Here is a 15,738-nt window from a genome sequence, read left to right as displayed (position 1 = left end):
TCAAGATACACATTATTATTATAGAGTATTCCACATAATAATAAATAAATAAATAAATAAATATTTTTATACACATACATAAATTAAAAAAGTTGTAAAATTTTAACAATGAGAAAGAAAATAAAATATTTTAATAACATATTCGTTTTAAATTCATTTTTGATGATTTTTATACCATATTAAACATCTTGTTACTAACTTAATATGCATATTGAATATTTCTTCATAAATCAAATTTGATGATATTTAAAAAAAATATTAAAATTATAGAAAAAAATGAGAGAAGAAAATAATGAAAAAATTGATGGAAGAAGAGAGAGAAAAAATGGAGAGAGAAATATGGCTCGACACGAAGATTCCATCGAACAATTCGATGGAAGATTTGCAGAAGCTACTCTTAGCAGAATCTCACAAATCTTGAATATTCAGGGCTGAATTTGACCAGAAAGGCATGTAGATTCGCAATGCACCAGCCAAATAACCTATGTGATTATAGGTATCTATACTAATATACTAAAGGAAAGTAGTCTACAATATTTTCCCGCCAAAAAACCTCATCACACAAGCTATACGAAAATCAATATTTGATGGCTTTAATGTGACTCTTCAACTTCAAGGCTACCTATTTAATCCCCTAGAATAAAAAAAAAAGCTGCTTATTTAACTTCTGATTCTTTTTATCGTCTCTTCAACTTCTAAAATCATTTAGGATGCCATAATATAAATATATGTGATTGGCATTTATCTTAAGCAAATTATTGTACCTATTTAATCCTCTATAAAATGATGATTTATATATTTTCATAATGAATATATATATATATATATATGATATATATAATATATTAATGAATGAAATATTTTATGTATCAAGAAAAATAAAATGAATGAAATATTTTTTCAACAATACATTATGAATGGTTTATGAGGATGATTTATATATAGAGGTGGTTTTGGGTACACCTGGGTGTATCGTACAACTGAGTTATACCTTTACTTAAATTTTGACCTGCATTCTGATTTGAACTCATATACTGATCCAATCCATATAAATAACACTATTTTGGGTACGGGTCAACCCGGTTGTACGGTACACCCAGGTGTACCCAAGATTTTGTGTTATATATTTTACTATGTCAGTAATAAATATGCAAAATTAAAAGCTACTATATTTAAAATTATCGGACATCAAACTTTTGATAAGTATTTCTATTATTGTTGCTTATAGTGATTCTATATATCAAAATATAGTAAATAAGAGAAAAAAGTGTTGCCTGTGCGAAAGCACGCGGGCAACACTAGTATATTATATACTATTGTATGGTTATTTATTGAAAATATCATGTTTGTTTTGTAATGTTGCAATTATACATTGTTAATGCAGTTTAGATTTTTAAAAACCATTTATAAGTAGGTATAATATATTTTAATTATCGTGAAATTATTTCTGTATTATATATTATATTGCACTATTTTTTCTTGATTATAGGCCATGTTCATGGTATGTGTGTTTCAGTATATTATTGCATCTGCACACCCAATGTTTTTAAATCTAATTCTGATGAGTCAAAGTTATTTAACATCAAATTAGCATATTGTACTAATTGAATGAAATTAAACTGAAGAAAAAAATATTCAATAAAAAAAATGAAAGAAAAACCAATTGAAAGTGAACACCAAGTATGTTATGGTAAATAAAAGATGAAAAAAATAATTGAATGGAATGAACACTATTTCATAATCACTAATTTAATGCATTTTGATTGTTTTAAAATGTATTTCTAAACTATTATAAGGAAGCACTATTATATGACACTAGTGTATTACCCGTCGAAATTCGACGGGTACATATTTTTTGTAATTTATATATTTTATGTTATTCTTGATAATTATATAAAATAATTTTTTATGTAAATTATTTATATAATTAATTAAATTAAATTAAATTAGTAATACATTTTAAATTATATTAATCTCAACAACTTTTAGCAATTAAATTATTAATTTTGTTGAGATCATAAAAATACCCATTAGTTTTCATATGAAATTTTATAAAAAGTTAACGCGTAAGAAAAAAAAAAGTAGAAATACATATAAATTTGGCATAGGTATCATGACAGATTGATTTGTTGTTACAAGATTTATTAATTTTGTTCAATTTTTTTTTTTTGCCTTTTCACCATAATTTAATATGGAGTTTGAAAAATCATAATTGAATTGTGAGTATCATATAATTTCGAACTTCTAAAAGCATAACTAATTATGAAAATAATCTCGCCTGATATTTAAAAGACCATAATTGATTTATCGAACATCGTATCATTTGGAGTTTTAAGACCAACCAAGTTGTGGGCATCATCTCGTCGCAAACTTGACAGATCATCTCTAACTTCTGAGCATTATCTTGTCTGAAACTTGAAAGAGAATCATCTCGTCTAAAACTTGAAAGAGCATAATCTCGTTTGGAGTTTTGAGCATCATCTCATCTAGAGTTTGAGAGAGCATCATCAAATATGAAATTATATTCAACCATGACTCCAATTGTCAACTATCTAACAAACATAACTCTAACAATTTAGATATTTTATTTATATATGTAATTTTATTAGTTCAAACTCTAGAGAGAAAGGAAAGAGAAGAGATCTTAAAGCAGTAAAAGAGAGAGCGTGTGCTTTATTTCATCATCGTAGGTATTTATAGGCATTACAGTCGGGGTAAAGTAGTAAATTCGTTTGGTCATCTATTCCGCATGCTCGCCATTAAACTAATTAAGGCTATTATTAGATTATAACTTGTCAGGTCGTTGTCCCCTAATTACAGAGCTGGATTCTGTCCTCATCATCCCGCTCTGTCTAGTAGCTCTGGATTTCCTTCCTTGGGGCAGACTTTTACTCTTTGGCTCCGCTCTGCTAAATAGCTCCGCCTTCTGGCGAATTGTCTCTGGCGTGTGGCTCCGCGCTCTGGCTCCAATAGCTTAGCTCTGACTCTGGATCTGGCGATTTGGCTCTGGCTCTGACTCTAACGACTTAGCTCTGACTCTGGATCTGGCGACTTGGCTCTGGCTCTGACTTTAATGACTTAGCTCTGGCAGCTCTGCTCTGGCCCTCTGGAAGCTCTGGCTTTGGCAGCTTTGCTCTGGAAGCTCTGCTCTGTCAACTCTGCTCTGGAAGTTCTGCTCTGGCATCTCTGCTCTGGTTAGTTATGGCTCTGGCATCTATGCTCTGGCTAGCTCTGGCTCTGGCATCTCTGCTCTGGCAGCTCAACTCAGCGGTGACTCGGCAGCGGACGAACCGCAAGCTCAGCGGCGACTATTTCGCCGGAGTTTAGAAGAAGGAACGACAACGGGTTATAGGAAAAAGAAATCTTAGGGCTCTTTTATTAATTGCTTCGAATGGAGAATTCTCATGGGTTTAAGAAGTGGAAACAAAATCGAACTAATTAAGGAATGGAAAGGGAGTCAGAGATGAGGCGGAGCAACGTCGCCCTTAGGACGGCGGCGACGCCTGAATTTAGAGGGAGAGAGAGGCGGACAGTTTAAGGGGTGAATTAGGGCTCAATTTGAGTGTGCAATCGACTTTAGAGAGATAGAAGGATTGAGAGAAGAGAGAGACAGTGAAGGGGGAGACGACGCCGACCTGATTCAGGGACGGCGGCAATGGGGTGAGGAAAATGGAGGCGTGAGGAAGAGGGAGGCCTGACTTTTGTTTTAAAAGTGAGAATGAGAATATATAAATTGGATTCTCAAATGCCACGTTGCAGATTGAGATTGAAAAGAAAGAATTTGAGACCTGCCACGTAGGCTAAGGCCTAATCGTATTATAGAATAGATATTATTATTATTATTGTTGTTGTTGTTGTTGTTGTTGTTGTTGTTGTTGTTGTTGTTGTTGTAGTAATGGACGAACAGAAGCAAATAAAGTTTGCATAAATGAAAAAATATATTTTTCTTCCCTATATAAATAAAATGTATAGATTTATTTTATAAAAAATAAAAATAAATTTTAATTATTTTGATAGACATATAATAAGATTTTGTTTTAAAGTAATCAGTTTATAGAATTTGTGCCTTATTATGCAAACATGTAAATCAATGACCGGACCCGTTTATAATTTACATATACGTGCATGTCTCAGTTCAAACTTAATTCAAAATTAATTTTATTGAAAATTAGGAATATAAATATTATATATATATATATATATATATACACACACAATATAAGGTGCGCAGCAGCAGCTGGAGAATCGAAATGTTCAGATTGATCAAGGCAGAAAGGGTGGGGTTGGGCAGGAAAACCGTGTGCAGCAGTTGGAGGCTCCTCGAACTGATCAGCAAGAGGTTCCTCAAGCTGTCCACTTTGATCAACAACGGAAAAGCGGAACTTCATCTCTACCACGAGGCCCGATCGGAAATCGGTTCCAAGCTTTAGAGGGTCTGATGGGAATGGATGGCGTTGAGGGATATGAGCAGCAGAATGACGTTTATAAGGAGGCTGTGAGGCAGCCTGTTGTGGAGCTGGATCTTGATGGAGATAATGAGGGTTCTAGGCTGAACTCTCCCAGATCGCATTCACCTTCTTTTGCCCGAGATAATGCACGTTCGAGCGGACAGCAGGGGCAGATTTCTGGGCCCGATTTATTACATGCCATTACAAAGCCAGTGGATAACTCGGCGTATGATAAGCCTTTACGAGACTATAGCTCTGAGGAGGAAGAGGAGTTGATTGTAGCCGATACTGAACCTACTACGCAGGGACCTATTTCACAAGAGGCGAAAGAGGTTGTTGATAGGGAGAATGCTATAAAAGCCCAACGCCTGGAACAGATTCTGGAGCTTGTCAAAGCTCCCATTCCGCAGGAGGTACAGGTCAAGAGAGGGCGGGGTAGACCCACGAAGCAAGAACAAGCGGCTAGAGCAGCAGGACAGGTTACGAAACATGCTGAAGATACTATCAAAAGCCGCCTCAGGATATCTGGAGAAACTGGAGGTAAGCATCGAGATTTTGTGATTGATAATAGCGGGAATGACTGTTTTCGGGCTATGGATAACGTTGTTAATGAGAGTTGGGCGGATCAAGTGGAGCGAAGCGAAGCTTCCTCTACTCACCTCAAATGATTTAATGAACATTATCGCGTGGAATGTCCGTGGTCTAACGGACGAGTCCAAGCGTTTGCTTAAGGAACATTGTAGTTCCTTTAATCCTGTGGTGTTGGGAATTGTTGAGCCTAAGAAATCTCTCCACAAAATTCGGCAGAGTTTTTGGAACTCTTTGAATCTCTTTCCTGTTCATCAGAATTGTCGGACTCCCAGATGTCCGAACATTTGGATTCTTGCACAACCTTCGGTTGTCGCATCTATTGTTTTCTCGTCTACTCAGGTGGTTATTGTGGATTGTATCTGGCAGACGATCAGTTTTAGGGTGGCGGTTGTGCATGGCGCTAATGAGCAAAGTCTTAGACGTGAGCTTTGGCGTGATTTGCTTCGCTTTGCCTCTGGGAACACGGTTTTCATCGGTGACTTTAATGCGGTGAAAGGTGCTCACGAACGTATCAGCCCGCTTTTACCTGCCAGGAGTTCTTGCATGGAGTTCTGTTCTTTCATCGATGATTCTCAATTCATCGAATCCTCCACTGATGGTTTACGGTTTACTTGGTCTGGTCGGAGGTTTTTCCCTCGGCATGTGGAGTCTATTTTAGACAGAGCTCTCTTCTCTCAGAGTTTTGCGGATTTATGGGATTCGGTGGTCACGTCGGTTCTCCCTCGACTTACTTCTGATCACTCGCCTCTTGTCTTACGGTGTAGTCAGACGTCTCCTCCTAGGACTCGTCAGTTTCGTTTCCTGAATATGTGGGCCCTTCATCCTACCTTTCAGGACATGGTTCGAAATTCTTGGATGCATGATGTTAATACTTGCTGCCCCATCCTGCGTGTGATGTGGAAACTTAAAAAACTGAGGGCGGATATCAAGACGTGGAACAAGGAGGTTTTCGGTCATGTGGACTCGGGAATTGCTGATCTTCAACGACAGTTGGCTAGCACTCAGGCTAGAATTTCTGAGGTTGGTTATACAGAGGACTTGTTTGATGAAGAAGTGGGTTTTCAAGCGGGGTTGAATGTCGCTCTTACTAGGAAGAACAACCTTTTGCAGCAAAAGAGCCGAGCGTCTTGGTTGCAGGATGGCGATAGAAATACTTCCTTTTTCCACCGTTTGACAAAAACCAAGAAGAGGAATACTTCCATTACTCATCTGAATATTGATGGGGTAGATATTTATGACCAGGATATTATTGAGCAGCATATTGTGGGACATTTTTCGGAGCTTTTTACTGATGATGGACGGCCGTGTGCTGACCCGATTGAGATTGAGGCTCTCATTGTTCCTTCTATCTCTGAGGCGCAATGTAGCATGTTAGCCCGTATCCCGGATGACAGCGAGATTGTTGCTGCGGTTTTTGGAATGGATGTTAACAGTGCGCCTGGACCGGATGGTTTTTCTGGTATGTTTTTTCACACCTGTTGGGAGACGGTGAAGGCGGATGTCGTGATGGCTGTTCAAACCTTTTTCTTGAACTCTTACCTTCCGATGGGATGTAATTCGAGCACGATGATTTTGATTCCCAAAACGGAGGTTATTTCTTCGGTGGCTGATCTTCGCCCTATTGTGCTCTCGAATTTTTTCTTTAAAATCATTTCCAAGATTTTAGCCTCGAGACTTAGTGTGGTGGCTGCTTCGCATGTTTCTGACAATCAGTTCGGTTTTATTAGCGGTAGGAACATACATGATTGTATTATGCTCAGTTCCGAGGGTTTCAATTGTATGCAGCGAACCAATCGGGGTTCGAATATGGCTTGTAAGATTGATATCAGAAAAGCCTTTGACACCATCAGATGGGAGTTTATTATGCAGATCTTGAGGGCTAATGGTTATCCTGCGACCTTCATCCGCTGGATTTCGGTCATCTTTAAATCCGCCAGACTTTCTATTCTTTATAATGGAAAGCTCAGCGGATACTTTGCTTGTTCTCGTGGAGTTAGGCAAGGAGATCCTCTTTCACCTATTCTTTTTGGGATTGCTGAAGATGTTTTAAGTAGCATTTTCAAAAGCTGTGTGGATTCTGGGCATTTGACACCTATGGGGTTCAGCAGGACTTTTAACTTCCCTACTCACCTCCTTTACGCTGATGATATCATCCTCTTCTGCACTGCCACTGTCAGGAATGCCAAGAAGATTAAGGATATTTTGACTTATTATGGCGAAATTTCTGGTCAGATTTGCAGCCAGGAAAAGTCAAATTTGTTTTTTAGTCCCAAAGTTTCTACGGATAGGATTCGAGCTATACGACGTGCTTTGGGGTTCTCCATTGGGAATTTGCCGATGACTTATCTGGGTGTTCCTATGTTTATCGGGCGGCCGAAAGCTTCTTATTTTATGCCTATTTTTGATCGGATCGTGCAAAAGTTTGCTAGATGGAAGGGTCTCCAACTTTCAATAGCTGGTCGGGTTTGTCTTTTGAGATCGGTGATTCAAAGTTCTGTTATCCACTCGATGATGGTCTACCAATGGCCTAAATCTCTGCTTCATTCGCTTGATAAGAAGTGCAGGAATTTTGTGTGGACGGGAAGTATTGAGAAAAGACCTACTTGCCCTGTCAGTTGGGGTCGTGTTTGCACCCCTCGGGAGGAGGGAGGATTGGGGATTAGATCTTTCACCTTGATGAATCAGTCTTATTTAATGAAGTTGGCCTGGAAGATGATCAAAGGCGTTGAGTGGGCTCATCAGATTATGAGATCGCGTTATCTTAATCAGTTCAGCTACGCCAAGAAGTCGATTGCTAACTCCCCGATTTGGATTGGAGTTAAGCATGAGGTGGATAATTTGGTGGAGGATTCGTATACTTGTGTTGATCGTGGTGACAATACTTATTTTTGGCGGGATGATTGGCTTGGCTACAAACTTGTAGACAAGCTGAAAATTCCACATTATATGCATGAGTATCTCAGTTTTTCGGTTCAAGACTATTATTACGATGGTCTTTGGCACTTCTCTGCTTCCTTTGTTAATAAGTTTCCTGAGATTGTGGCTGATATCTTACTTGTTCACATGAGCAGCGAGCTGGACTCGAGATATTGGAAGCATTCTGTCAGCGGGGATGTTTCGGCAGCCCTGGCTTTCTCCAGCAAGTGTTGCCGTTTTCCTAGGGTCAAATGGGGTAAATGGATTTGGGAGCCCTACATTCCGGTTAGACGTTCTATTCTCTGTTGGCGTGTTCTTCATGATCGCCTCCCGACCCTGGACAAGCTTCGTTATCAGGGGCTGATGATCCCTAATGGTTGCCCTTTGTGCCTTAGGGATTCGGAATCCATTTCACATATTCTGTGGAGCTGCTCTATGACTAAGCCGTTGTGGGTGACTTTTCTTTCTTGGTTTGGCAAAGAGGTTTTTATCGAATCTTTTGATATTCTCTCTTTTTTGGTCTTGGCTTGGAATAATCACTTTAGCTCGCAGATTCTGGCCTTCTGGAAAGCTGGTATTATCACTCTTTTGTGGAAAATTTGGGAGAGTCGGAATGCTGTGATTTTTGAGGATCGTGAGTTTAGAGCTCAAACTATTCTCACGTTTGTCAAATCCTTCTTCATTGAACTCGAGGTCAATTTCCCGAAGCTTGGCACGGTCAGCAATACTTGGGGTGATTATCTAATCACCCGCAATTTGGGTGTCAAGTGTCGCGCTATGCCTCCTCCTCGCATGATAGAGGTACATTGGTGGCCTCCGGTTTTGCATTGGATCAAGGTCAACACGGATGGCTCTGCTAATGGGGCACCAGGTTTGATTGCTGCTGGTGGTGTTTTTAGGGATCAGTGGTCTAGGGTGCGAGGCTGCTATCATATTAAGGGTGGAACTGGGTTCGCCTTTGAGGCTGAACTGCTCGCAGTCATTACTGCCATCAACATTGCCCATGATCGTGGTTGGCACTATCTTTGGGTTGAGTCGGACTCAATGTATGTTATTCATCTCTTGGAATCCAGAACAACTAATGTTCCGTGGCGCTTCATGAATTCTTGGAAACACATTCTTCGGATTTTACGGGACTTCCAGCTGATGGTTACCCATATTTATAGAGAGGGCAATCAGCCTGCGGATATTATGGCTAATGGAAATAGGCAGGAGGGCTGGTGGCCGTTTGCTATTGATGAAATCAAGCTTGCGGTTTCTCGTGATATGTCTACTCATAGCCATGTTAGACTTGCTCGTTAGAGTTTTCTTTTCGTGTTCTGCTGGGTGCGGTGGTTATGGTGTGCTGTGGTGGATGGGCAGGGGTGTCTCTCTGACTCTTTTTTCAGTTTTCTGGTGCGCTAGAGGCTGGGGTCAGGGAGGTCGGATCCCTTTGGTACGTCATGTCCCTTGTTGATGGGATATGGTCGGCTCTCGCTTTCGCGGAAAGCAGCTTTGGTCGGTGATGTGCTTTCTTGCTGGGTTCGCCCTTGGAAGCGGGTCTCCTGCTGGCGTCTGGTTTTATTCTTTGTTTGTTCGCTGTTGGCTTTGCTCTTCAGGGTCAGGAAGGTGTCCGGGGAGGCTTGGGGACGATGGTTAGGCCGGAGTTTCCGAAGTCTCTCCCTCCTTTTTGACTTTTTTTGTTCTCTGGTTTCGCGTTTGTTTGTCTTTAGACGGGTACTCTTTTTCCCCTTTAAGGTTTTTCCCTTTGGGTTTTCTTTAAAGGGGTTTTAACGAGGCTCGGTCCTTAGTGAGCTTCTCTGTGCTCTCAAGGGTTTCTAGGTTTTTTCCTTTTTTCTTTTAATAAAAACTCGATTAATAATACACACACAATATAATATATTGCAACATATACATATAATATGTACACTATTGAGAAATATAAAATTAATAACAAATATACATCTAATCACTAACATTCAATTAAAATAATTTATCGTATATAGATTATAATTTTTTTCTTATCAGACATGTAAATCTAATTTTTATCTAGAAAAAATAAATAATAACATTTATTAATTTAGATTATATGTAATGTTAATATTATATATATATATATATATATATATTATTAATTATATTTATTATGATTAATGAATCTTTATATAGAATGTAATAGTTAATTAATTAATAAATGATGAAGATTATATATGGTAAATTTTGAAATGGTGAGATTTTAGATATGCCACATAGGTTAAGGCTTAATCCTATTATATAATAGATTGTATTTATATGGCATAAACAATTTTCGTTTTAAAACTAAGTGAATTTTTATGTATTACAAATTTACAATCTAGTTATCGTAAAAAATAAAAAATAAAAAATAAAATAAGAAAACCAATGTATCTATAAACATATTAATGCACTACATTCCCTTTGTCAATACATCGGGCCTGCTTGTACGTGCATCCTAATATGTAATTGTACTCATAAACTATTTTTATGCACTTTACATTTTAAAGAAATTTTAACTAACCAATTTTTTCTTACATCACATTTACTTCATACCAAATTCCATTTTAAATTAGGTTTTCATGTATGAACTTCTAAAAATCTATTCTTAAAAAAAAAATTAATATATATAGTGTACTAGTGTATAACCCGTCGAAATTCGACGGGTCATTATTTTATAGCATAGTTTATAATAAATTTTAATGTTAATTATATTGACGATATATATATTATTATTTTAATTTGATATTATCTGTAGAAGTTTTTGTGTGACATATTTTTTTATATCTTTGTTTTATTTTAGAATTAATATTTAAACAATTATTAGTGTTATATACGACATATAAGGAAGCTAAATCGTACAACATTAGGCAATAACTTAGTTACGAAAAGTAAAGTTAACGGTACTCAACACAACAATTCATTAAACAGGCAATTGGCCACATCTTCAAAAGCAAGCAATACAACAGTAATTGTCAATTCCTCACTTCAAACCTGAATCTACAGTAACCTTCATAAGCTTTTGCTTGAAGATGAAGTTTCCAAATCCAGAATTGTAGATCCGCATATAGCCTCTGCAAGTAAAAGATACGATATACATAAGCAATTTTCATACATAGAAATCTAACACTCATTCCCATCCATTTAGAATAGCAATGTTAAGTAAATAGCATTATAAATGTTTAATAAATGCTACCGGTCTATAAAGATATGAATAAGATGATCAAAGTTATATCGTTCTTACCGTTTAATCTATCAAAAATTTCATTGTATACCACGTTAGTAGTTGTGTTGCTTGTCTGACCATTTTCATCACATATCAAAACTTTGAGACCTTTTTTTGCTAGTGACTCGTGAGATCGCAACATACAGCTGGCCATGACTGAATACGGGATTTTGGTAGATAAAGTCCTACGTTTGAAAGAGATTGTCCTTGGCTTTTGTTTATAGTCATAGCAAAACAAACGTTTATGGGGAATTGTCGCCTTTGAAACCGGATCGGAAATTTAGTGAAATCCGACGGACTCATGACCATTCTAGCAATTGGGAATTTCTTACCCACATTATTTCCTGAAATCAGTTTTACTTCAATCACACGTTCTCCTACTTCTGTAACTATCATCCTCGTTCCATTGCACAACTCATTGGACGGATCGATATTTCTAAGAAGCATGATGATGCATCCCTTCTTCAATTTTATTTCGTGGTTTGCCAATCCTTGAACACTTGATTGTGTTGAGATATTCAACAGAAAACACTTCATCATCAACATCCACTTCTCCATCCGCTTTGCAAATGTTATCTGAACTAAGGTAAACTTTTTCTTCGGCCGGCATTAAAGACATAGCGTAATCATTGATCGTATCCGCCATTTCATTCGTGGGCGCCAAGATAGCTTTGTCCTTAAATTTTTCTGGATCCGACTCTGTATTCAAACCATCTGTATATGTACTGCTCACTATAGATGCAATAGGATTAGCTGCATTTCGTATAAGAATATCATCTGATAATTTCACTTCAGCTTCTCCATCATCAAAAGTGTCGCCAGCAATACCATCGCCTACATTAAGTATCCATTCTGCAAAGTTCTTGGTATATTCAGCCTCTGATACTGATGTGCAATTCTGATATAAAAAAATAAAATTTAGTAACATCATAATCAGTAAATAAAATAATTTAGATGAACATATATCTAAATAAAAATTTAACTCTAGGTTGATTACCTGCAATCTCATGTACTTGGTTAATTTAAGAACTTTGCATTGATTCCAAAGTTTAGAAGAACTTATTGAGGCGTTGACAATATCATGCCTGCTACCATTTGGCACGACTGGTAGTATTTGTCTGAAATCTCCACCTAAGACAACGACTAAACCGCCAAATGGTTTTGAAGAACAAATTCCTGTAGGTGACCGTAGCACATCCTTTAGACTCATATCGAGAGCTTCAAAACAATATCTATACGTCATTGGCTGCCTCATCCCAAATAATGAGCTTTGTCTTCTTAAGGAGTCCGGTCAGATCACTATCAGAAGAACTTCAGAAACTCGAATTTGAACTGCAAATTCTTAAGTTTTATTAAATCAACTATGCTATGAAACCATACTGCACTTATTTAAATAAAACACACGAACGAGAATTGTAATATTTCATAAAAACTAACTAATCTTCACACTCGTCCATCAATTCCGCCTCATCTTCGGATGGATCCTTCTCCTGAATCACTTATCTCAATTGGTTCGTAGTTTTCGTCGATAACTTGGACACCCAGATATAGAGCTCTAAATTTGTCCTCCAAGGCGATCTTGAAACGCTCAAAGTTAATTTTGTCAATGCGCCCCGATCTTTTAACGATCATTTGATTATATATCTCGGCGACAGTGTAGTAGAGATCTTGCGGAACAGAATCAACAACTTTAAGTGCAGCCTCAATATCACTAACCTGTCGTCCGTATTCCATGGTCCTAAGCCATAAAAAACGGATACGATCAAGATTCTCTAATATTTCCATTCGACCGTTCCATTTGCGGTTAAAGAATCTATGCTTGGAGGCCTTGTGCAGTTCTTTCATTGTTGCATGGACGCCGGCCATTCTAATGAACAGAAACCAATTGTAAGAAAAAATAATCGATGGATTAGTGATAATATGGGCATTCACTTTACTTTATAAAATATAAGTCCAGATCAAATATAAAGATGATGATGATGATGATGAAGAAAATTTTCAATGTTGAATGGCCCTATCTTTCGCTCAGATTTTCAGCATAAACTAAGTATCTTCAAACTGGTAATGGCCATATCTTTCGCTCTGATTTTCAGCATCGAATATAATAGTTCAAACACAAACATGAATGATTACATATACAAACAGAATCCAATAACACAGAATCCAATAACCTTGCATGATAGAAATATGAACACAAACACAAACATGAATAGTTCAAACACAGATAGAATAGTTCAAGCATGAATAGTTCAGCCTAGTGCATGATAGAAATAGGAACAGGAATCACCCCAAATTTCAGCCAAGCCATGATAAAAACAGGACAAAATTTTAAAACCAGAATTGAAAAAATAGAACTCAATAAGTTCGACCAGAATTGAAAAAACAGGACATCAATATATATATATATATATATATATATATATATATATATATGCGACCAGAATTGAAAAAATAGAACTCAATAAGTTCGAACCTTCCCACAAAACTCAGAACCTCAAAGTTGAAAGAATTACCTGTTCTTGCTCCACGGACGAAGAATGACCTGCAAATTAGGTTTTCATGTATGAACTTCTAAAAATCTATTCTTAAAAAAAAATTAATATATATATATATATATATATATATATAGTGTATAAGAACCACTAATTATAATAAGAAAAGAGAACTATTTTCATCCCTTATCATCAAGATCTATGGTGGATCGATGCATCATCTTAGTGGATGAATGCATAACCTGATCAGTTCGAATCTTAGAAGGAAAATAAAAAAAATAAAAAATTATGGAGTGCATTAATTAGAACAACGGATACATTAATTTTTACAACGGATATATTAATTATAATAGTTTTCACGTTGTCAAAAAAAATATAGTTCTCACTAGAACCACACGCTTAATTGCATTTGCTAATTATGATGTTGCACTTTTTTTGTTTTTTTGAAACGGGAACGGTGTAATATATAAAACTCAACCAATGTCATCGACAATTACATCGTGAAGCCAATCTGGGTACCCATGGTCCCAGTAAACATATTCGCCAGAAGTCCCGGCATACTGCGCAAGTAAATGGGCGGCCCTATTGGCCGAACGGTAAGCATGGTGAACTCCCAGCAGCATGCACTCTCTAGCTGTGTGAATCATTTCAAGGATATCTGCTGGAAGAAAGGCACGATCATCGTCCGGCGTTGCCATAATCCTATCTGCGAGGAGGGAGTCCGTGTAAATCTCGATAGGATAGAGCTCACTCTCGATGCTCTCCATCAGCCCCTTTACAACTGCCCACACCTCAAAGATCATAGCATTAGATGAATGACCCTTCGACTTAGCCACCACCTTACGGACATGCCCCTTATCATCTATAATAATCACTCCCATACCAAAAGCATTATCCCTTGGGTTGAACATCGCATCCACATCCACATTGTACCTGCCCCTCTTTGGATATCATCACTTCTCTCCCACCTTCACCCTCATAAGATTTTCAGCCGAGTAGATAGGTTGAGCCACCTGGTAGGTTTCCCAAAATGCAGCATCTTCAGGTTTAGATGGCAGAACAACAGAGGCGCCATCACCATTCGCACAAGAGCAGAGGTAGGACCAAATTTTCGGTATCAAAATGCTCCAAACCTCGAACTCCTCCTTCATGAACTCCTCTCCGATCTCCCACAGAGGCATACCATTCATCTACATAAGCACACCCCAAAGTCTAGCCTTCTTCCACACTTCTCTCGCCACCGGGTAAAACACCAGGCTATGTTCCGTAAAATTCCATTTATCCTTGCATCGGTCACAAATACCTTCCACTGGGACGTGGTGTCCACGGGTGTTGCATGCAGTGGATATAATATTCTTGTAGGCCCTCCACAGAAAGATCTTTGTCTTAGGCTATAGAGAGAGGCTCCACACCATCCTATCCCAAATCTTTTTATCATTGTTGCTCCAGTGGGGATCCTTTTCATAGTACCCATTCTCAAGAAGGTAAGCTGTCTTGACCGAGAATTTACCGCTAAGATCGAGTTTCCAACATAACTCACCAGTATACCCAATCTTACCAATCAGAATCCAGTGTACTGCCTCCCTCTCATGCGGCCAAAGCAGGCTCTCAAGTCTCAAAGTTAGTATCATCCCATAACCCATCAGCCTTAATGAGTTCAGCCAACTTTATCTCTTCATTCCCATGTCGTGCCTTGCCATGTAAGATTCCGGAGGGCACAAAAGTCTTGTCACACACAAAAAGACAAGTTCTGGGGAATGTCCGGTCACCAAAGCCCGGAGTTCATGGAATGCGTGTGGTTTTCCAAGCCCATGCGCATTCTATCTTAAGCAATTCATAATGTTCGGTGGGGATGCGATGCAGCCTCCACCGTTCCTATGTTTTGATCGTTTACCTCATCAACTATCCTGCTGCTCTTCTTCGTTGGTTTCCCTTCCCTCTTATGTGCCAACTGGGATATGTTGCGCTTATTCGATTTCTTTTTATGCGTAGTGACTTCAACTAAAGCCGTTTCAAAAGCTTGGTTGTTATCACGCGCGAGCCTCTTCCACCCCTTACTTTTGGGGTTTATTCT

At 38.0% G+C, this 15,738-nt stretch overlaps 1 protein-coding gene across 1 annotated transcript; it reads right to left on the bottom strand.

Annotated features, from left to right (window-relative positions):
* Positions 1–10,929: 10,929 nt before the first annotated feature.
* LOC131005177 (uncharacterized) lies at positions 10,930–12,415 on the bottom strand. Its single transcript, XM_057932012.1, has 3 exons — positions 12,170–12,415; positions 11,673–12,070; positions 10,930–11,020 (listed from the first exon to the last, which is right to left on the bottom strand). Exons 1-3 carry the CDS (start codon positions 12,413–12,415, stop codon positions 10,930–10,932), a joined length of 735 nt encoding a protein of 244 aa, XP_057787995.1.
* Between the last annotated feature and the right edge of the window lie 3,323 nt (positions 12,416–15,738).

The sequence above is a fragment of the Salvia miltiorrhiza genome, chromosome 1 (genome assembly GCF_028751815.1).
Source record: "Salvia miltiorrhiza cultivar Shanhuang (shh) chromosome 1, IMPLAD_Smil_shh, whole genome shotgun sequence".
Taxonomy (NCBI): Eukaryota; Viridiplantae; Streptophyta; class Magnoliopsida; order Lamiales; family Lamiaceae; genus Salvia; species Salvia miltiorrhiza.
Note: the sequence above shows the minus strand (reverse complement) of the source record. Positions and strands in the feature narration are given on the sequence as shown.